This window comes from Haemaphysalis longicornis, unplaced genomic scaffold, assembly GCF_048455015.1.
Source record: "Haemaphysalis longicornis isolate Haplotype H1 unplaced genomic scaffold, Haemaphysalis longicornis Haplotype H1 scaffold_9, whole genome shotgun sequence".
NCBI lineage: Eukaryota > Metazoa > Arthropoda > Arachnida > Ixodida > Ixodidae > Haemaphysalis > Haemaphysalis longicornis.
This window is the reverse complement of record NW_027526460.1, coordinates 121,762,049-121,784,316: the sequence shown is the minus strand read 5'-3', so window position 1 is coordinate 121,784,316 and position 22,268 is coordinate 121,762,049. Positions and strand designations below refer to the sequence as shown.

Sequence of the window (22,268 nt, the reverse complement as noted above, 5' to 3'; positions counted from 1 at the left end):
AAGCGAATTCTTCACGGCGTTCATGTTGGAGCCGAGACGAGGCGCAGAAGGAAAAGCGTGCGCTATCGCTAACCCAAACCAGTTTTAAAGATGCAATGGAGTGCAAAAAGCAAGGTAGAAAGGCGTAGTACTTTTTAGTCATGCTTTTTATGACAAATGAACAAAAAAATGTTTGCAAACAACCAGCGTACCAAGCGCGTGTGTGCGGCAACACTGAAATCGCCATCCTCAGTCGCTCGAGCAGTCGCTGTCATGTGGTTGCCTCGGCGAGCGACTTCGGTTCGGCGGCTGCGGATCCTAGTCGCGTCGCTCGTCGCGTCGCTGGAAAAATCGCTCCATGTGGTTAGCGCTAAAGCTCGTTCACACTTGCGACGAAAGCGAGCGAAAGCGACGGGATTTCTGTCGCTTCGTCGCGCATCGACAAAATTGGGACCGCCCATTCGACAAAAACGACCGTCGCGCGAGAAAGCGACGGAATTCCCGTCGTTTTCGTCGCGAGTGTGGACGGGCCTTTTAGTTTATTGCTTAATAAGAGAGCTAACGCAAGCGAAAGCACCTGCTTTGCGGAAGTCTGGGCAAGAAAGTGTTGCTTTCACCCCAACGTCTGTTTACAAACATGCGCAGCTTGTAAACAATAGAAGGGAACCGAAACTGATATATTCATACGATACTTACGTATAATACTTTCTGGCATTTTGAGGCAAGCATTCGGCTAGTATTTTGCGGCAGTGTTTATGGAAATGACCTTTTAAAGAAGGTAGCGTTATTTGTACGCCGGAAAAACCAAAGCTGAACTGGCTGAACTGTGAATCTAGCCGCGGGGGAGGTCTAGCCGCGGGCAACACCGGCACTGGCTGGCGTCAAGATGGCGCTCAGCGAGAGCGTCGGTGGCGGCGGGGACCCGTCGGTGCAGGCTTTGCGAAAATGTCCCGTCCCAGGCGACTACATCGCGTCCTTGTGCGTGCGCGATGCGGTCAACAACTCGGACGGCAAGTTCCCCAGCTTTCGCGAGCCCCGCGAGATCGGCAACTTCTCCCTGGTCGGCGAACGGCGCGAGTTCGTCGAGGGCGCCGTGCAGATGAAGTATTTACGGATGCCCAGCCACCGGCACCGGCTCATGTGGGACCTGAACGTGGGCTTCGAGACGGCCGTACGGAGGGACCGCTCGGTGAACGAGCGGCTCGACAGCCTGCTTCGCTGGATCCTTCGTAACCGGGACAAGTTCGCGCTCAGCTCGACGGGCCGACCGCCATCGGCCGAAACCCCGCCACCGCCGCTGGAAAACAAAAGGCAAGGAATAACCGTTACAGACTCGGTGATTGCCTGTTTCAAAAAGTGCTTTCGATTCGAAACTCTTAACAACACAACTGGTACGGTTGCTTTCGTTGGTAAACATGTTCGTTGGTGCGCGTGTTTTCGTTTTGTCCGAAGCTGGCCGGTGCTTACCAAGCACTTTCTTATCGGCATCTTACGCCAGCGCGGACAGAGTCAACAACAGATGTTTGCGCGGGCTACCCTGCATACACGTAAAAATTTAGATCTCTTTTTTTTTTTCTTCTCAATAAGCACTGTTTGTAACGGCAGTCCAGTACGTCCCGAAATCTTTTTCTACTTGCATGTAACGGTCGTTGCGAGTGCCAGGTGTGCTTTGGAAGCCCTCGAAATATAGAGTACCTTGTAGGAATGGCTATCTGCAAGGAAAGCGTAAGTGTTTGGTTGGCTCGAGACACTGTTCTCACCCGCGCAAAACACCAGTCCCTTTTGGCCGGCACCCGTTGGGTGTCGTTACTTGGTGCATGCAGCGTCGTTGCGAGAAAAAAAAGGCGGGAAATATGAAATTACCTGGTGACAACAGGCCAAACACTACACTGGGCATAGTGAGTTTGATGCTTCGAAGAAGTGTGGCAAAAGAATAAGCAAATGACGTAGAAGAAACTGTTTAAGTTGCACACATGGAAGACTACTCCATTCACGTTGTCTTGCTTGGCCCTAAGATGTTTGGATTTCAAAAACAACCAAGCAAGTGGAGGCCACACAGTCTAATTACCGAGATTGCGAGGAGGAATGCTGGAGAAGGCAGGGGCTCGCGCCAAGTTCACCACTGTTGTCCATGCCTCTCTTCTTAATTGAAGAATAAGCGTTTGCGTAAGGGTCAAAACGTCAATTGAGGATCTATTGCTGGATCTTTAAGAATGTGCGTGCATCTTATCTCTCTCCCTCGTAAACTTGAAGCTCGTCTCAGTGTGCACGATGTGCTCCGGCTTCCACAGTCGTGTTTCTCGCACACTCCTCACGCACCGTGTCAACCGTGCTTTGCACTCCAATCGTCTCAGCGGTCATGTTCTCTAGCTTTGGCTGTGGCATTGGCTGCCTGCTGCCTCTTTTGTTGACGTCTAGTACTGGCGTTTCGTCGCCACCAATCCCATTTCTTCCTCTTCTGATGCCCTGCACTGCCTGCAGACCCAACTCTACAATACGTGCAAAGGTTGACAGGAGTCACGACACCCGTCGAGACGCTGTGCGACCAAACCAATGAATCACGTTGAATTGTGCTTTGACTGATGTCACGTGACATCGGTGCTCTTCCACTCTCAAAGGCAGCTCTTTCCGCATGACCCCCCCCCCACTCTATCGTTCTCTACTTTCTGTCACTCGCTCCGTCACAGAGAAATGCAATCAACACGAAAATTTTGCTGGATTTCCTACCTGTTTCTCACGAAATAACAGTCTGTGTTGCCGACGTTGCAACAGGCTATGTGCAGACTACTGACGCAAAAGCCATATCGTGGTCTACGGATGTAGAAAAATGGCACGTCATGCAGTTCGGTTGACTGAGATGTGAAATGACGTTGTTCTTTAAAGTTATTGCGCCAGTTGCAGCAACAGTCTAAATCCGGCCGAAGGCATTGTGCTGCTGAGCCCAAGGACGCGGGTTCAACTCCTAGCCACGGTGGATGCGTTTCTGTTGGGAGGCGAAAAGCGAAAATGCTTGTGTGTTTGAGGTTTTGGCGCATGTTACAGATACCCAGGTGGTCAAACTTAATCCGGAGCACTCCACTACTGCGCGCCTCTCCCCTGTGTAGCGTCGGCACGTTAAAGAAAATCAACGTTGTACAAGAGGTACATTATGTGTCCTATATTTCTCACTTCGGTCACCTGTTTGACTTCGTATTTTGATGTAAGATGGCGTATACAGCTCCTATAAAAATGCCTTCCCAGCAATGTGGTTTTGTTCAGAAGTGAAGTGGACTTCAAGAACATCAGTGCAAGCTTGATCTCTGTATGCTGGCTTTCCCACATTTGATGTTGCACAGGGAAGCCTACCCGTAAAGAAAAAATTGGTGCAAGTGCGGCCAAATAGACCACCAACGACAAGCGGGCTGCGGATGCTAAGCTAAGTGCAATGCCTCCTCATCAGCCTAGTCAGGTCGACTGCAGGACGAAGGCCTCTCCCATTGACCTCCAACTGCTCCTGTCCTGCGCTGCTCGAGTCCGCAGTTTACCCCCGAATTTCTCTAATTTCTCCCTCCATCAGGTAAATGGCCTTTTCCTTTGTATAGACCCATCTTTTGGTATCCACTCCGTTACCTTAATTGTCCGCCGGTTGTTGGTTCGTCCCACTACATGGCCAGCCCAAGTCCATTTCTTTTTCTTTATTTGAACTATGCCATGTGGCTCGTTTCTTGTCCATGAGTGTTACTCCTAACATTATTCCTTCCATGGCCCGTTAAGGTGACCTAAGTTTGCTCACTAGGTGTTTAGTAAGGTGCCAAATTTAAGCTCCGTACGTCGTGACTGACAGTATGCACTGGTTGTAGATTTTTTTTTTTTTTTTGAGTGACAGAGGTAGCTTACTTTTCATTCTTTGGGAGTGCTTGCGGAGCGCTCCCCTGCCCATCTTTATTCTGCACCGAATTTCTCTCTTGTGGTTGGGATCAGCACTAACCATCTGTCCGAGGTAGTTGCATTCTTTCACTCCTTCTAGCGTTTCGTTTCCTAAGCTAAAGAGGGTGCTTTTGGCATGCTTATTCCTCATTACTTTAGATTTATTCATGTTTATTTTTAGCCGCACGGCTGTGCGTTCTGATGGTAGTTTTTCAAGCATTTTTTGCAGGTGTTCCGCAGTCCCACTCAGCAAGATTATGTCATCCGGAAACCTGAAATGGCTCAAGTATTCCCCGTTTATCGTTAATGCGCGATGCCTGTTGGGACCCAAATACTGTGAGGCGGAGAACGAAAGACGTCAGTGTGGCTACAGTCCCACTGAACGCTTCTCTGGCACGACAGCGCAGTATGAGCGGCCGCCGAATTGTACTGGGTGCCAGAGGGCATCCGGAAGGTCGCCGGAAGATATCGGGCTGCGGGTCTCATGCGATTGGTGCAGAACGAAAACACCGCAGGGCCTGCATCTCGCAAATAAGTTTTGGCTATAATTCAGTGACGTCACGTAGACCCTATACGGGAAATCAAGCCCGTCGGAATCTGGAACCCAGTAGAATTCGGCCTCGTAGTTTGTGGCCAACTCAAAACTTCTGATCTGCTCCACTGGTCTTGCACCTTCACAGAGTGGAGTGGAGCTGAATTTTTTCTCTTTTCTTTCGATAATCCTTAATTTTGGTCTGCACCCTCAAGTGGAGCTCATATATTTCCTAGAAGTCCCTTTGAAGCTCAGCTGGGAAATTGTTTTAGGTAAATTGCACTCGACAGAGAGTTTCTCTAGTTGCGGCACACAGTAACTGTGCCATGCAGTAAGGAGGGCAGTGCTGAACGACGTCCCTCCACACTCTGTGCCCCGTGCAGCCTGCACACGGACTTTGTGTGCTACCGGGGCCTGCTGACGCGGCTGGCGTGCACGGCGTACGAGGCCAAGGAGGACTGGCGGGTGGCCGCCTGCCGCCACCGGGGCACCGTCTACCTGTGTGCCTTCGAGACGGACGCCGAGCGGCAGCGGCGCCTTGACGAGGAGGCCTGCCCCCGGCGACAGCGCATGTCCTACTGGGGCTACAAGTTCGAGCAGTACATGGTCAGCGGTGAGTGCCCTCTCCTCGAAGAATGGAGGGGCGAGGGGGCGTAAAAAAGGTTTGGTTCGGGAAAAGGAGGGGATGTGAAAGAGAGACCACTTGTGACTGTGCATGAACGAAGAGGAGAGAGTACGATTGAGTATTATGGTGTTGGTAGTTTGAAGCTTTTGTATTGGTGGGATTTTGCAGTGCAGCACAAGAGAGCGACGCTTGTAACGAAAATAACATGTTTGGGCCCATATGCAAGAAGCCAGTGCCTGATGTACCTGTGCAGGTTTTGCATTCAAAACAGGCTTGGTGGTGTCCACGACTCCGGCCTTCCCCCCCCCCCCTCCCACTCCATAAAAAAAGAAAAAAATCTTGAACACTCTTCTCTTTCCAGGAAAGCATTTTTCACCCATTCCCTCCTTGGCAGCCATTCTGTCAGCTGAGGGGTCCACCCATTATGTCCTCTGCATTACACCGCCCGCCCACCTCCACCTCTGCTACTTACTCAAAACTTGGATGTCTGTCTGAGGGGGACACACATAGATGACACTCTGCCAGTAACTTCTGCTTATTCTTTGAGCACCTACCTTAGTGGTTAATGCGTTGTGCTGCTGAGCACGAGGACACGGGTTCGATTCCCGGCCGCGGTGGCCGCTTTTCTGATGGAGGCGAAAAGCAAAAAGCCCGTCGCGTGGCATTCGTAAGATGGCAGCACCGTTCCGTAGAATGGGAAATGGTTCAAGTGGGAATAATGACGATTGTAAATCACAAAAATTCTCTTAAAAGTCACATGTACAATTGTACACGCCGTGTCGAAAAGAGATAAAAGAGCTGCCGCACGTTCTCTTGACTGGGGTCGAAAACTATCATCGTAGCATCATCTAGATCTTTAGACCTTATCTTTAGACCTTTTGCACAGTTTTCACTTTCATTCATCCTTTGGCATGTTCCAGCCGAGCCAGGGGGTGCCCCCGACCCGGAGGCCGTGCTGAACGAGTGCGAGGAGTACTGCGTGGTGGTCCGCAGCCGACTGGAGTCGCACTCGCTCGTGTTCGGTGCCGAGGTGGATGCCGTGGACCCCCGCAGCACGCACCACCGGCACTCCTCGGGGGGCAACAAGGAGGCCGCGGCTGCCAGCACCCAGCCGGGCTCGACGGCCGCCTACGTCGAGCTCAAGACCTCCCGTGACTGCCTCTCCGAGCAGCAGTACCGGAACTTCTGCAGGTGACTGCCACTGTAATGGGTCGCTGTGAGGGAAAACATGACGGCATGGTGGGTGGTATCCTGATTGAATGTTCAGGATTTTAGTACGCTAGACACTGTCACTTTATAGATATGCCATACCCCTACACGCTTCGCTACTTTTAGCAGATTAACCCATGTTTCCCACGAACTGCCTTTTAACTCACATTCAAGATATTGGATTTTTAGAACTTATTCCCTACCGCGTGTAATTCCAAGATAGTATACGCCAGGACCTTTACATTTTTTAACAACGTTTTAGACTGAGGATATTTTACACCCCCATACCAATGATTTAATTGGCATATTCATGGGAGGTGGGAGGTTGTGGCCGTTACTACACCAGGGTGGCCAATCCTGCTCTGGTGAGGGAGTGCGTTACTGGCAATGGTCGCCGGGGTCAGGCCGCACCCCAAGCCCCATTCTGCATTTCCATCAATACGCTGATATTTTTTTTTTAATCCGGTGGGAATTGTCCGGCACCGGGATTCGAATCACGTTCCTTCTGCACGTGAGGCGGATGCTCTACCTCTACGCCACCGCTGCATCCCTAGAAAAGTTAAGCGTTGCAGGGGGGGCGGCAGAAAGTTAGATGGGCAGATGAGATCAAGTAGTTTGCAGGGATAAATTGGTCACAGTTGGCACAGGACCGAGGTAATTGGAGAATAATGGGAGAGGCCTTTGCCCTGCAGTGGGCATAGATAGGCTGGTGATGATGATGATTATTTACTTTTTAGCCTCCTCGCGTCCTTTCAAATTGTACACTACTGACTGAAAGACCAGTCACTCTGACATGGTGCTCTTTGCCCTCGATTCCCTTGTGTGATAAACACATACAATACAAATGGCATGGTGGTGGACCCCTGCTGCTCTTCTTTACGTCTCTCTAGCATCATCACACTATGGAAGAAAAGTCCAGAGGAGGAATTAGTCGGAGTGCAGATTGTGATGAGAGATGTATTTCACACACACACACACACACGCACGCGCACACACACACACACACACACACACACACACACACACACACACACACACACACAACTGACGGGACGTGCGAAAATTTTAATTGAAGCGGATATTCGGTGGCTTGAAACCTGCCCTAACAAAGCACAAAAAAATGCGGAAAATACCACCATGTGTCATCCGCATCATTGACGGCATAGTGCAATCTTTACAGAAAGGATTAATAAGAAACGTGCTGGTTGTTACCTGCACGTATCAAACTGTTTGTTACCTGCACATAAAGAGCGCCTTACCATGGGAAGAAAAGCAGTCGCAAAACACATTGCTAGGCAACGGGGCACATCTACCGAGCTGATACTTGCGGATAGCTGCTAGGTCCTGGGAAATCTCCCTTTCGCTTGTGGCAGGGGGTGGGGGGGAGGCTTATCTTATACTCTGGCTGAGCATGGCGGCATCTGACCTTGCACAGCAAGCAAGTGCCTGCCTTTATCGGGAGCACGCGCTTGGGATAGAGGTAGGGTGATGTGCGTTTGAAACTAAACTGGAAAACGTTGTTTTTGCGTTTGACTTTGAAGAACTGTAGAAGGAAAACTGAAATGACTGCTGCTCACAACGCATACATGATGGCGCTGCGCCAGCACAGCTGCAGAGCACATTCGCGCAGTTTCAACTGGATGCGGATTGGCTGTAGCTCCGGCTTAGCAAACTGGGCCTGTGCCTCATGTAAATATGGCCAGCCACATCGTTATCACCAACAAACAATGGCGTCCATCTACGTTTTCTTTTTTTTTTTTCTTTTTTTTTCTAAGTAGCATAGGTGTGTGGCGCACATTTTCGGAGAAACTAAGCGCCTTGAATGTATAGACGGTATTCGTTGAAAAGTTTAGTGGTCAATTTCTTCACTTGGCAACACTGGAAACAGCCACAGACATGGCCGATGCGCCACGGACACGGCGCAGCCTGGGCCACTGCGGCCGCATGCCGAAGAAAAAAAAAGACACCAGCGTGCGTCATCTGGTCCGTTCCAATCCTATTCTAAACTGTGGCGCCAACAGAGGTGTTATTAATTGCACTCACAGTGAACTCGACGCAATTCTTTGTGTTCGGCGAAGAGTTCGTAACGTGAAACACAGTCGTGCTTAGCTGGACAAGTGCCGCCATCCCGCGGAGCCCGACGTAACGAGTGACGGCGCATCGTGGGCTCTGCGATCGGCTGCCGGCGACACGGAGGCCACGGGCGCACTCACATGGTTGCATGGAGGAGCAGAGGGGTGCCTGATCTGCGGGCCGTGCGCACAACGTCGCCTAGCAACAGACGCTTGGTCACCGATATGGCGGCGCACACTTGGTTGCCTGCATGCATTCCACGCAATTGAATACCGAGGATAGAAAGTACAGTACAGATAGCTGGTGTTATACTTATTTTATTGCAAAATAATTGTTCAAACCCAGCCCCAATGAGCAAACATTTCGTTGAAACGAAAACAAGCCAGACAAATGGTTGTTGCATTGGACTTTGTTGCATTGGACTTTGTTGCATTGACTTATATGGCTAGCTGACGGAGAAATGGAAATATTTCGGTGAAGCAGAGTCCATTGTAGTGGGGTTCGACTGTATTCATTATGGTGCCACCACTGAGGCTGTCTATGGAGAAAACATACCATCAACTCTGGTGATTACCAGTGATGAGGTTTTTGGCCAGCAGCAGCAGGTCGAATAAGTGAGAGCCTTGAATTCACAAAACAAGGTAAGGCCCAGTATGAGGACAAATGCACAAAGATGTGCCGGGGGAAACATTAAGAGAATATTGCAGACACGTGCAGGGAGCAACATAACAGGGCATGTAGAACACACTTACAGACAACATACTGCAAAATGCAACCTTGAATCACAGTTTAAAAAAAAAAAGACTTTCATGAGCCCTTTAAAGCAATGGCATGTGCCGTGCCGTCAGAGACACCACGCCTGGGCATTTCATCGCTGTCACTTGTCCATGACTTGCGGTTCTGTCTCCGCATTATTTTTTTGCCAAGTCTTTTGTCCTTTACTGGAGCCCTGACGTGGTGGCGGCTGTCACTGTTGCAGGTTCAAGCTGCTCAAGTGGTGGGCACAGTCGTTCCTGGTGGGCATCCCCCGCGTGGTGTGTGGCTTCCGTGACGACAACGGCCTCATCGGCACCCTCGAGGAGTTCGACGTCCGGGAGATGACCCACAGGGCAAAGGTCGGTTGTGGCGGTGGGGCACTCTGACGACCTTTATTAACCTATCTTTGCTGCAGTGCGCTGGCAGTCGGTAGTGTGTACTAGGACTGTTAGGAGGGAGGTGGAGGGTTTACAATGCAGAACTGTGCTGCGTCAAACACTGTGAAGGAGGAGAGTTGTAAAATAAGGGAAGGTGAGACATCTGGTGTCTCTCTGTATTGCTATTGTGCTACGACCAGATACATTTGAAGTGAACGGGACGCTAAGACAAAGCATACACAGTGCAAGCTGAGCGCCTTGTTGTTAGCTGTAGTGCACGAACTTTCCGCAAAAACACTGGAGCGACAGATGGTAGTGGCAGCGTTCTCAACGCGTCTAGTTTTCGGCTTAGCTTGAGAGGTATGCGAACTTCTGAATGTGAATGCAGTACGAATGGTGGTTTGAATTTAAGCAGGTATTTTTAAAAGATTTCGGTTTAGTTTGCAAGAAGTTTCTGAACATAGGTACACACTCAGACACAAATAAAATAAGACAACTAGAAGCGTGCGAATATCGCATTTGGGACTGTGAGTCGGATGCAAATAGTACAAGCTGAGCGCAAATTGAATGAACGTTTTCAGTTGCGAATAGTAACAGTTGGGGGACCTCCCCCCCCCCACCCACCGCCAGGCAGAGGTGGGAATCACAACGTATTGTGAGGCTCCCGTCATCACATACCTGGGGTTGAAAACTGGCGTGTGGCTTTTTTTTTTTTTTTTTTATAGTGTCATTGTGCTTCGCATAGTTCATGATTATTTAGAATGGTGGGGAGTTTGTTGAGAAATACGAGACGTGAGGAGAAGTGTGAAAGTGTCAATCTCCCCTACAAAGCTGTCACCATCTCAAGCTCAGAGAATGTGAGAAGTGGGCTGTCCCCTGCAAGTCGCTGTAAGTGTAAGAGTAAGTGTAAGTGTAAGTGTAAGAGTGTAAGAGAAGACTCAGTGGCGCACAATTCCATGAAACAGCAGTAGCAGCAGCAGCTCCCTCCAAACCTGGCTGAAGAGCCAAAAGAAACTTCACTTTCAGAACTGGCTGCGAATCGTATCAAATGGGTTTGATTAGAGTGATTACAAATATCTTTGTTTTAATGTCCATAGCGCTTCTAAAACATAGCTGCAAAGAAAAAAAAAACGAAAGGTAACTTGGGTACTGAGGACTTAGCACATCTGTGTGTTCATCATACGCTAATGCTTGGTAAAAAATACGAAAAATCGTGGGAGAAATAAAAGGTTCGGACAAAATGGCAAAGGAGTGGAGCAAAAATTTGGCATACAATGAGGTGGAGAAATGATGGTTCCGCGAGACACTCTGAATACAGGAAGTATGTTTGACCGGCTCTAGTCTGTCCAGTAATTGGCCCTTGCTAGGCCTGCTGGTGGCTGGTGTGACGTTACTTCCAGCATTGCCAGCGACTAATAGCTCTTGATTCATCACTCATACCACTACTATATTGACAGGGAACTTCTTTCTGGCTTGTCAATTCTGCACAAGTAATCTCCCGCCTTGGCTACATACACCAGGGTTGGCCTACCTTTGTTTCACGCAATGCTTGCTCGTGTTAGGCTTTTTTCGCACGTCTGGCATCGTGCGGGAAAGGCAACCCAAAGGGGCATACCATGCAATGAAGCTTAGAAGTTCTCACATTGCACGGCACAGCCAACTTTTGTTGCTCTATTATTTGTAAATGTTGAGTGCTCAAAAACTACCCCGCATGGTAAAAGTGCACTGCAAATTGAATTAAATTGCAAACACCGTTCATGCAGCAGCTGAAGTTTCAAAAGTTCACACACGTTTGAAATAGACATGATACTGCTCTTTTTACACGTTCATGTTTTCACATGGTCGAGGTTGATAAGTGAGCCAGCAACGCAGCAAGCAAAGATAGCGAACGCTATCATTAATAAGACTGAGGTCCTTCATGCGTCTTTAATGCTGACAGGGTTTCATGTATGCGTCCTCAAAGTAGTGGAGCCGACAACCAAGGTCGACAGTGAACACCTAACTGTTTTAGTCTTTCTCAATCAATCGTGCAAGCCGTGTTCCCCTGACCACAGGTTTGTTTGTGGCAATAATTGGCACTAATAGTACTGCTAAAATGGCACTGCACTGACAATGGTAACGCAGGGTACTTGATATTTCGCAGTCCCTGAATTGGGCACTTAAAGATATGCACAAACCAGGCATGCTTATGACGTAAGTTTAAACACCTTGCTGCGAGTGTGCCCAGCGGGGTGTGGCTACTTCGGTCCCTCACTCACATCACTATTGGAAGGAGTTATTTCGCTGGCCCAGAATGCTTTTGTACCATTCATTTTTAACAGAAAAGCATTTCTTGGTTGAGGCTTTCAAGGGACGAGGCGTAATAACACGGTCGCAGCGATTTGGAGAGGGCATAGCCTTGTACGGGCGAGAGCAGGCACCAAGCGCACAAGCAGCAAGCTGAAGGGATGCTTGAATGAGGTGCTTATATAGGCGAAGAGTTTTTTTTACTAAATCTGGTGGCAGTGTTTATTCTTGTCAGCACTGTTGACGAAAAAGAAAATATTACGCATATTTGAGGCAAGACATCTGTACGTAATGGATACTTGCACTGTTCTTTTAATTAAAAATACGTGGCTGTTTAATTTTTGCTATAGAAAATGAGAAGATACGCCATCAAAAAACAAAAAAGTGCTCATGGCACCGTAAAAGTAACAAAAGGTAACAACACAGCAAAGATGAATTGGCGCAGATGGGAATTGATCTGCTGGCTTCAAGAAGTTCTATGAAGCTTGGTCTTGCAATTAACGAACACCAGGCAGCTTCGCTGCTAACAGCAGCGTTCGCTACATTAAATCGGTTATTAGGGCTGAGAGCTCGTCTGTGCTGCTTGCTTCATTTTATGGGATGCCAAGAAAAGGGTGAATGTTCAAACCGGTGTTTTAATTGAAGGGGTACTGACACCAATTTTCGGAGTTCGCTTCATTAACTCAACAGAATACCCTGGTTGAAATATGAGCAGCCTGCGACGCGTGGACTATACTTCAATTTGATCTGATTTATCGTGTTGACAGAACAGCTTGCGGGGTGGTGCACAGCAAATGGACATCAGCGTGACATCACTCCGTGAGAGGGAAAAAAAGTGACGTAGTCATCTGCCTCCAACGCTCGTTAGAAAATCGTGACGTCACTTCACGCGCGGCCCGGTGAGCGGCGATTGGGCGCTGGCTCGTTCACGAAGTGATACGCGTAGCCAAAGCTACCGGCATAACCGCTGCCCAGAAAGGCACTCTTGTCAAAAATAAAGTTTCACACATGGGAAAGGAGCCGATATTAAAGCCCAGAATCGTAACAAAAGCCGCCATCAGGTCTTTCATTGAAAGCGGTTATCAAATTTCCGCCGCAGTGCTAGGCCTAACGCCTTCCGGCAGCTCATCCACTCACCTTTGGCGGCGGGGTGGTCGAAACAGTGCTTCCTGTGGCCTTTGCAATGATTTGACGTCCGCACAAAACAGTGAGGTCATTCCATGATTCTGTCACACACGCACCCTCCGGAAACCAAAACGGATGATTTTCAGGCCGTTCAATGTAATTAATTATCGTGCGCTCAAGTATTTAAAGTGCTGTTTCGGGTTCGCCAGGCCGTTAAGCATTGACGAAATCAATAAAGAAGGAACGTTAAGTTTTGGTGCCAGTACTCCTTTAAGCGTTCGCTGCAGCGCACACTTGTTAGCGAGATGCTTCCTCACCCGATTGGCCGTCCAACTTTGTTGCTGTTCTCTTCTGTTGCGTGACGTCAACTTCTTTGTCCCTCCTTGTCTTCCCTCCCCTCCCCTTGCCCCTGTCGCGCAGGGCATGTGGTCGGGTGCAGTGTGCATGAACTTCTGCAACCGGCTGCTCTCCTTCATCAAGAAGCACGCTGCACAAGACGACCCGGGGTGAGTGAGCAGCACTCTCTCTCTCTCTCTCTCTCTCTCTCTCTCTCTCTCTCTCTCTCTCTCTCTCTCTCTCTCTCTCTCTCTCTCTCTCTGTCTGTCTGTCTGTCTGTCTGTCTGTCTGTCTGTCTGTGTATATAAACATATAACGCCATCATCATCATCACCAGCCTATCTACGCCCACTGCAAGGCAAACGCCTCTCCCATGGATCTCCAATTATCCCGGTCCTGTGCCAACTGTGACCAATTTATCCCCGCAAACTTCTTGATGTCATCTGCCCATCTAACTTTTTGCCGCCCCCTGCAACGGTTGTCTTCTCCAGGGATCCACTCTTTCACCCTTAATGACCAACGGTTATCTTGCCTACGCATTACATGTCCTGCCCACGTCCATTTCTTTTTCTTAATCTCTACTAATATGTCCTTAACACGTGTCTGTTCGCTTACCCACTCCACTGTCTTCTTTTCCCTTAATGTTACTCCTACCATCTTCCGTTCCATTGCTCGCTGAGTCGCTCTCACTTTAAGTTGAACCCTCTTAGTGAGCCTCCAAGTTCGGGGTACACCATGGTAAATGCCAGCCTAGTAAACAGTTTCACATGACGGGTGTGCTAAGAACTTATTTAAACTACAGTGGGGATCGGTCGTATCATATGTTGCGGAAGCGACAAAAATCCACACTGTAAGCGTACTATCCTGGACAAGAAAAAAAACGTGCCGAATCCAACCACATCGCAACCTACCCTTAAGCCATTCCTTGTTTATCATCGCTCAAACGAAGGCCCGTTAAAAACAGAAGCACGATCTTTTACTTAGTATTCTTCTTTTCTTTTTTTTTTCTTTTTTTTTCCACCACATCGGCGGCTGCAGCAGCTTCTTACAAGCTGCTGCACAGTCTTTCAAACCTCGAGTGTGGCTTTAACTCTTTCATTACGGTGCCATAGTCTATCGGACATGGAGTTCTGATTGCTTCAAACCTCCTGCGAAAACTCAAAACGACACCCTGCAGACAACTATCACCATCTGGAGTATTTATTGCCAACTCCTTTTTCAGTTTCAGTTTCATTTGTTTACATTTTGACAGCAGAGGCCGCGTTGAGAGCAAAATTTTAACCCAAGATAGCTCATTTTAGTTTACTTTCCGCCTATGGATCCTGTACAACACCGGCCAAAAAGGTTGGAGAAGAGAAGGAATTGCAAGGCCTTCTATGAAAAACAAAGCACAAAGCAGAACGAACGTCTTCCGCTGCACTTGCACTGTTTACGTTTGCTTTCTCCCGGTGATTTCACTGAGTGATGCAACCGTCAAGGCCGCTAGATTGATGGGCCTACTAAAATTGATTTGATTGATTGTAGGGTTTAACGCGCCGACGCAACGCAGGCGATGAGGCGCGCCGTAGTGGAGGGCTCCGGATTAATTTTAACCACCTGGGGATCTCTAACGTGCGCCGAAATCGCTACACATGGGTGTTTTTGCTTTTCGCCTCAATCAGAACAGTGGCCACCAAGACCGGGAGTTGAACCCACGACCTCTTTCTCAGCAGCACAACGCCTTAGCCACTGAGCAAGCACAGCGGGTGCCTTCTAAAATCCAAGAGATGGTGTACAGGATTGATGGATACATCGAATGGTAGCGAAGGAACATATGAACAACTTGTATATCTTAAATTTCCTAAAATAATTTTTTGGCTTAGTACAATTGCCTATTTATGTCGTGTTTATACTTTTCGTGCATTTTTTTCTGTTTATTTGACAACTAAACTGAATAATTGTGCCTCTCACAATACTGCTGCTATGCATTTGAAAGGGCATACTATGAGCTACAATTTTAAGTATAACAATGCTACATGTGTACAGTTGCTTAAAAGAAAAAAAATTTTTTTTTTGTGGAAGCGTCATTTTTCCGCCGTAACGAGAGAGTTAACTTCCTTGGTGTTTGTATTTTGAGGGAGTACAGCTGCATTTGTTAGCGTCTTACTGCGTTTCTTATGCCACAGGACAATGTAATAAAAGCGCAAGCATTTTTTTTTTTTTTTGACCCCACTTTGCGTTTCCAATGTCAAATGCAGTTGCTTATCAGCACAACATACAGGTAGTGAAAACCTCCAATGTCGCATCTCGCTATCTGTAGATGTTCAAAAAGGGAAAGCATGGTTGGTTATCTGCACAACGTTATAATAGGAACAACTTAAAGGCCAACTGCACTCAAATTTCACCCTGGCTAAATGCCTTCGAAATGTGTAGTAGGTACCATGAAAACTACTGCGACGCGAGCGGTAGCTCTGTGCAATGCGTGGTTATTCAGTTTCAGGCACTCAAAATAACGCCTTGCAGACGACACAGCACCTGCCGGCGTGTCGCGCAAACAGCCATTTAGCGGAAGTGACATGCCAGCCGTCCAGGCCGATCGGCCTGCCTCGCAGCGGGAGAATCCACGAAACTCGTATTTCGCGCCGGTACGACTGGCTTTCATGGCACTTCGTTAACCGTACAGTTCTCTCCTTTTCGAGTGTCGTCGCGACATCATGCCTACACGGTGTGCTGCTGTCGGAGCGCACGAATAGTGTCGTGCTTGCGGGACAAGCGCTCGCTTTTCCGCGCGCCTCCCACACCCCCGCACGCGCGCGCTCACTCTCTCCTTCTGGCTGGCCGAGCCGGCCGCGCCGGCCGGTCCGTATAGCTCGCGCCGTCAGGCCAAGGCCGTCTGGCCGCTCGCGCCGACGGCTGATACGTCACTTCCGCCTGCCCGTAATGGCCGCATTTTGCCCAGTTTCGTTTTCAAAATCGTCGATTTTTGCTGGTCGCTTGCGGCGTAATTACGCACATTTTAAGCGTAATACTTCGTACATCGCGGTCTTTTTAGTCATGCTATGCAGGAACAGTGATTTCGCGCGGTCGAAATTTTGAGTGCAGTTGGCCTTTAACGCACGTGCAGGGGGGGGGTCTTGCTATCTTCCAAAAGTGTGTCAAACAGAGGCAGTTGTGGTAATCCCGTTAGTGCAAAGGAAACACGTGAACGAAAGGGTGCCTATTTTTTTCTTTTTCGTGTAAAAGTTAGAGGAGAGCAGGGAGCGTATACTGCGTGGAATGGCTGATTCCAAATTTTTTTTTGTTTGTTTTCGCGACCCTGAAACAATGCCCTAGCTGCGCCGGTCGATCAGCGGGCCCGCGCCATAAATGCACACTTAAACCGTATTGTGCTTTGGGCAACCGCATTTTAACTCTTTCGTTGCTGCGCCTGTTCAAAATCGTTCAATTTCAACGGTACATTTGGAGCTCTGTTTCGTAGCATTTTAGGCGTTTCTGGAACACGTAAAGCTATTTGAGGTTATCTCGGAAAATGCCCTTTCAAAATCAACTTTGTTTTAATTTTTGCAACAAAAACGTAATTTTTGACACGCGTTTGCGTCACCCGGGTGTGCAAAAGGGGCGTGGTCATCGCACGTCACGGCTACCAAAGAAGGAGGCGTGCCACTCGTAATTACTCCGCATCAGCATTTGTTTTTTATTATCTGGGCTCAAATGGGGAATCGTAAAATGATTTTCAATTGTCAGGATTGCACTGTGATAGTAATAATCTGTGAAATCGGCTGAAAATGTCAGGCAGTGCCTGGTTGCAAAGTTATTTTATGATTTAGGCAGTTTTATTGCCTTTGAGCATGTTGTATTAAGTCGTGTTGTACTTCTACTACCATAGGACCATTCGCAAACAGTTCACAACAATTGCAGCTTCGTATCTGCATCATGAAATTCATATTTGTTGCTATTAGCAGGTACCCAACTTCAGGCCTATCTGCCATGATATCTCGAGTGTCCACTACTGATCCTCGAAAAAAGCATGCCGCTTGTGATTTTATCCCACCCTAACCCAGTTTCTGTGATAAGAACTTCCGATACAAGTCAAAAGATAACACCCAATCGCCAGATATCAGTTCCGACGGGGTGATTGCTTCAAACCGGCCTTGCACATTGCCAACTGTTCGCCGGCTAGTTTCATTTCCATACAAGGGTATATCCGGGTATCTAATGTTGCTGCTTAGTTGAACTGTCTATTCGGACAGAGTCTCCGATAAGTTTTTGTACTGTTTCATTTGAAAAATGTTAGGTGGCGCTGCAATGTAGGAAGCTTTTTGCGCTGATCTTTTTTATTGCGCAACTGCTACTTGGGCAAAGTTCGCAGGGCACGATTGTAGTGCATCTCAGCTCAAGTAGGGCTACAATAGTGGGTCAGAAGATGATAATAAACCGCAAGTTTGTTTTGAGAGATAACTGGCAGTGAACGTCAGCAAGCATCAACCACCGAGTTCCGTTTTCAACTTCATGCATGTTTTTCCGCACCGCATGCTTGTCCCGAATACTGTGCTGGCCGTAAATGCAAAGTCGGTCATTGACAAGATGTTTTTACGTTACGTGGGGACAAATTGGTGCCTCTCATAATGTCAAACACCAGATTTCCTACAGGGAACCACCCAAAATTGCACATTTTGAAATGGAGGTTGGGTGTGACCGCATGGTGCGGGCACCACGCACGCTAACATTCTTTTTTTTTTAATATCGGACAAACTGTTCTCCGCACGTCAACATCTTTTCTAGGACGTGTTTTTGAAATGTTTCCCTACAAAATGTATATTTTAAAATTTTTCTGCTTTCGGTAGTTTGTTTATACAACATTTTCTTAACTTGACAAGTTTTCATTTGGATTTTTTTTTTTCGCGACTATGATGTATGAAAACATTTTAAACACTGATGTTACTGGAAAGGGTGTTATATCGTCTGCATTTTATGTTGGTGTAGTTAGTGCCTAACCAATATGTTTAGCAGAAAAAAAAAAAGGTTTCGTAGAGCTCTAAAAATCAGTCCATTTTCCCGCGCTACATGTGCAGGGTGGTCTACCTGTTCCAGTACCTGCCCGAATCCAAGGAGATCGTGTGCACGCACCTCTCCGACCCCGGCGAGTACTTTGTGCTGCCCGACTGGTACCTGCAGGCGTTCGAGGATGCCACGTGACCCTCCCGTCACGTCACCTCGTCATCACTCACCGCTCGTCGTCCTCTCGTGCTCAAGAAGGGCGCACACACCGCCGATCTCCATAATGTGGCACAGAACTGCCAGCGTGCAATCGGTCTTTAGGCGTCACCATCGTGGGAGGAGGTGCCGGGTCATATTCGGCATCAATGCCTCAAGGAGAGGGCAAGTGGCCTTCGAGTGCTTCCTTTCCTCATCAGTTCAGCGTTTCTTGGCAGGAACATGTTAAGACGGCGCGGTCGATTCAATCGACGCCCTACACCAGTGCACTTTCCTAAGCCTGCACGCATGAGAGTTCAGTTCAGCCCCGTTCATCTTTGTTCATCTTTGTTCACGCAACGGTGTGTAGAGGAATGACGACCGTTTCTGGGCTTCAACAACCAAAGTTAACATGCAGTCAACCAGTTTCGCTGAATTTTTTGTTAGTTGAGTGCTTGTTCTCACCAAGGCTTATTGCTCAGCTGTTTGCTGTCACTCTTTGCAGTTGCTTGCGTCAGATACGGTGGACGATTGTATTTGTGTGGTTTATTTATGGTGGCATTGTTTTGCCTGCCCTGGCTTAGAAAGCCAGTGCACGCTCCCACAGCCACGTTATAACATCTTGCGCATTATTTCTGTCCCTAAAGATTTGTGTTGCTACTAGCCTTTCAGGGGCTACCTTAATTTGCTGTGGTCAACGCCCCATTTTCATTTGCGTTAAAGTGGTCCACGGGGTGTTCAAAAATGCTTTATATAAAGATCATTGTCGAGATGTGATGCGCTCTTGAGGTGCTCTTTTTTTTTTTTCTACTTTGTTAAAAGACACTTCAAATCTTCACAACTTTGTTGAAGTTGCTCTCTGATGTTGCAGAATTAATTTTGATTGTTCGAGTTTCAAATTTATTTTAATTATGGTTGCGGTGTTAGTTTGACACCCTTTGTAATGGGACGCGGGAAAAAGCATGAATTACTGTAACCGTTTCGGTTGCGGCAAGCAAATGCACATTGTAAGTTTCGAGAGCTCAGAAAATGGAAGTAAGCAAGCCATTGTTTGGCGACCTGCAAACCTAGCAGTCAGTGAGTTCCAGCAACTCCACACGTGTGGGCATTGTTCCAAAGAATGATTGAACGATTTTTTAATGATTTCGGCCCAAAGGAGTCAGTGGGAAAGTTTGGTGAAAACATGCTCGCAGCCTGGCAAAAATTTCTTTCAACTTTGCGGGAATGATTATGCAATGTCTGGCGTTGAGTGATCCAGTGCTGTTCCGTTTGCTGGGATACAGAGTAAGAGTGCCGTAAGGCTCCGTCCAGCATACTGTTACTGTAGGGATGGTTTGTGTAAAGACCTGATGCCTTGATCCGGTGGACATTTGTACGAAGAAGGGGAGCAAAACGTTCCTGTAGAGAAGGAAAAAGAAATCGCGTCATTTTAGTCTTCGAAGAGGTGACCGAGGTTTTTTGCGCGTTCCACTCATTTGTTCCTCTTGTGTTCATGCCACGTGCTCCGCAGTTTGTTTTTGTGGCGATTTAGAAGAGGCAGTTGTGGTGTTCCTGAAGCCGTGTGCTCCTAGCACAGTGAACTTGTGCTTTGCAGTCATTGGGCCACAAACCTCAATTTCGCACACAAGCTTTTTCTAGAATGTCAGGCCTGTGCTCGGATACGATTTTAACGTGTTGCCGAAGACTCGGTTATAAACTGTTACAAACTACTTCCTCGTATCTCTTGTTCATATTTCTTCCATTGTAGCCTCCCCTTTAGTTTTTGATGAGCAATCAAATCGAGCAATCAAATCATGACAAGCAAAGTGTTTGTCATGATTTGTTTTATTCTTGGTGAAACTGAATTGACGGCTGCTCTTGTCTCTGCTGATTTTGTCTCTGCCGAGATCAGCGCAAAGCGTAATGTGAGGAAGCTGGCTGATAACCCGAAAGCAATAACCCACTGCTCGGCTGAATAATTTCCCCACATAGCTGGGTCTTCCACTCAAGGGAACGGTTGTGCATGCAAAGTCACAGGCATGTAAGTAACCCTGTGAGCTGTAGAACCCCTCAGCATTTTTTTTACTAAAGCGTGCTGGCTCCAACTTGTGAAGTTGGGCCTTGTTCAGCGTAGTATTAGAAACGCTTAAAAGACTCGAGCTGTCCTCACAAAAAGCTCTACGCCAATTCAGCTAGCATTTTTCCACTGGCATTGAAAATACTGACAATGCCTATCTTAGAAGCAATTTATTTTTGGGATGCTTTTGCGTGAAGATTGGTTCAAGAAATGAGAGGCCGCATGTACTGTAGTTACTGAGGACAGCGCTTTAAGTGAAGCACAAGGCTGGTTCAGCCGATTGGGACGTGAACGGGAATTACTAGCTTTTGAACTGTGAAGATGAAAAATGGCATTTTTGTGGTCATCTTTCAATCTTTGTTTCCCCATGACATCCTGTGTCCTTCCTTCATGCCGTTTTAAACGCAGCGTGCTCAAACTACTATGCTTTGTGAAAAGCTGCTTGGTGCGCAAATCAGTGTGGCTTTCGCATGTAATAAAGTATTGTCATTAATAATAAGAAAAGGCTGACTTTGTCCCTCGTGGGTGGTCTGTGCATGAGAAAGAAAAGTTATCAGAAGACGTGTCTGTTTTAAGTGCACACCACTTTAGGGGCTCACCTTGTCATCGTAGCTTGCTCACTGGACCCAAGTAGACCTCCACACGGCGTTCTGTCGTTGCGGCGTAACCCAGAGGCCTCGAAAGCCAAGCGGTTTATATAGTCATAAGCTGTTGAAACTCGTGAACCGCTGGCGCTTGTCCTACATCTCCCCGTTGTTTAGCGCAAAGAAAACTGCAGGTACATTTGAGGCAAAATATACGTAACTAACCAGCCGCGCCGCGTTCGTCTAGTTACGAATGCTCATTGGGTTGGTTCTTACGATAGTAAGAGGAAAAAAGTGGCAGCGCAACGCCGGCATGTGCGGGAGGAAAAGCAAGCACAAAAAAAAAAACAGAACTCCCGCTGGCGCAGTTTCAGGCAGGGGCACTGTGAAGGCAGGAAATTTGAATTACATTGGGTGGCAGCAGTGAGCGGATAACAACGGTACAGCCCATTATGGCAACTCACTGCTCTGCACTTTCGACAGCTTTCACATTGAGTGAATGGCTTCAATTTTTTCAGATGAGAGAATGGTTGGTGGCAGCTATGAAAGCAGCTTGTTTTTCTCAACATAGTTCTTACATAGTTCGTACTCTTCTGAAGGTGGTGCTGGGGTTATCCCCCTCCTGTTGTTTTTTGTGTTCATTCATCAGGCTCTTTTGTTCCCCCGTTCTACTCATATGCAATACACAGATATGCCGTGTTTGTCAAACAGCTGTACAGTTTGATCTTGTCGATCGTGCCCTAACACAGTGCAATGTGTCCTTGGTTTTGTATATATTTTGGGGACCATTTTCATAAAAACGAAGAGCTTATTTGCCTATTCATTTTTGTTTGGGAAGCTCTCGTGATGCACTCACATGCAGATTGCTTTTAATACTTTGCTGCCTTACAGGAAAAAATTTAATAAAATTCGCAATATGGACAACACTGTGCAATTCACCTGGGGAAGACTCGTTTGTGCTGGTTACTGGCTTTCTAAAACCCTCCATATTGTTTGATGTTTCGTTAGCTGAACGAGAGCACGGGCAGAGTCTGTGACCTGTGCTAAACCAAAATTCTTTTAAGCTGCAAGAAAGAGGTGAGTAAAGAGAGCTAGTGCTTTGAAATGGCATCATTTGCTTGTGTTAGGGCAGGAGCAATTGCACTAAAAAGCTGGAGTTAAAGTGGCCGCAAAGACAAAATACAACTTTGGTTCAAAAAGACTGCTCTGTCCCTATAATTTAGTGTGCCAATTCGTCTTGGTCGGTTTTTTG

The 22,268-nt window shown here is 47.6% G+C and overlaps 1 protein-coding gene across 1 annotated transcript; it reads left to right on the top strand.

The window, feature by feature from the left end:
• The first annotated feature begins 832 nt into the window (after nucleotides 1–832).
• On the top strand, nucleotides 833–20,936 carry LOC144152966 (decapping and exoribonuclease protein-like). Its single transcript, XM_077684567.1, has 6 exons — nucleotides 833–1,290; nucleotides 4,801–5,030; nucleotides 5,963–6,233; nucleotides 9,304–9,439; nucleotides 13,289–13,374; nucleotides 18,256–20,936. Exons 1-6 carry the CDS (start codon nucleotides 866–868, stop codon nucleotides 18,377–18,379), a joined length of 1,272 nt encoding a protein of 423 aa, XP_077540693.1. The 5' UTR covers nucleotides 833–865; the 3' UTR covers nucleotides 18,380–20,936.
• Nucleotides 20,937–22,268: the final 1,332 nt, after the last annotated feature.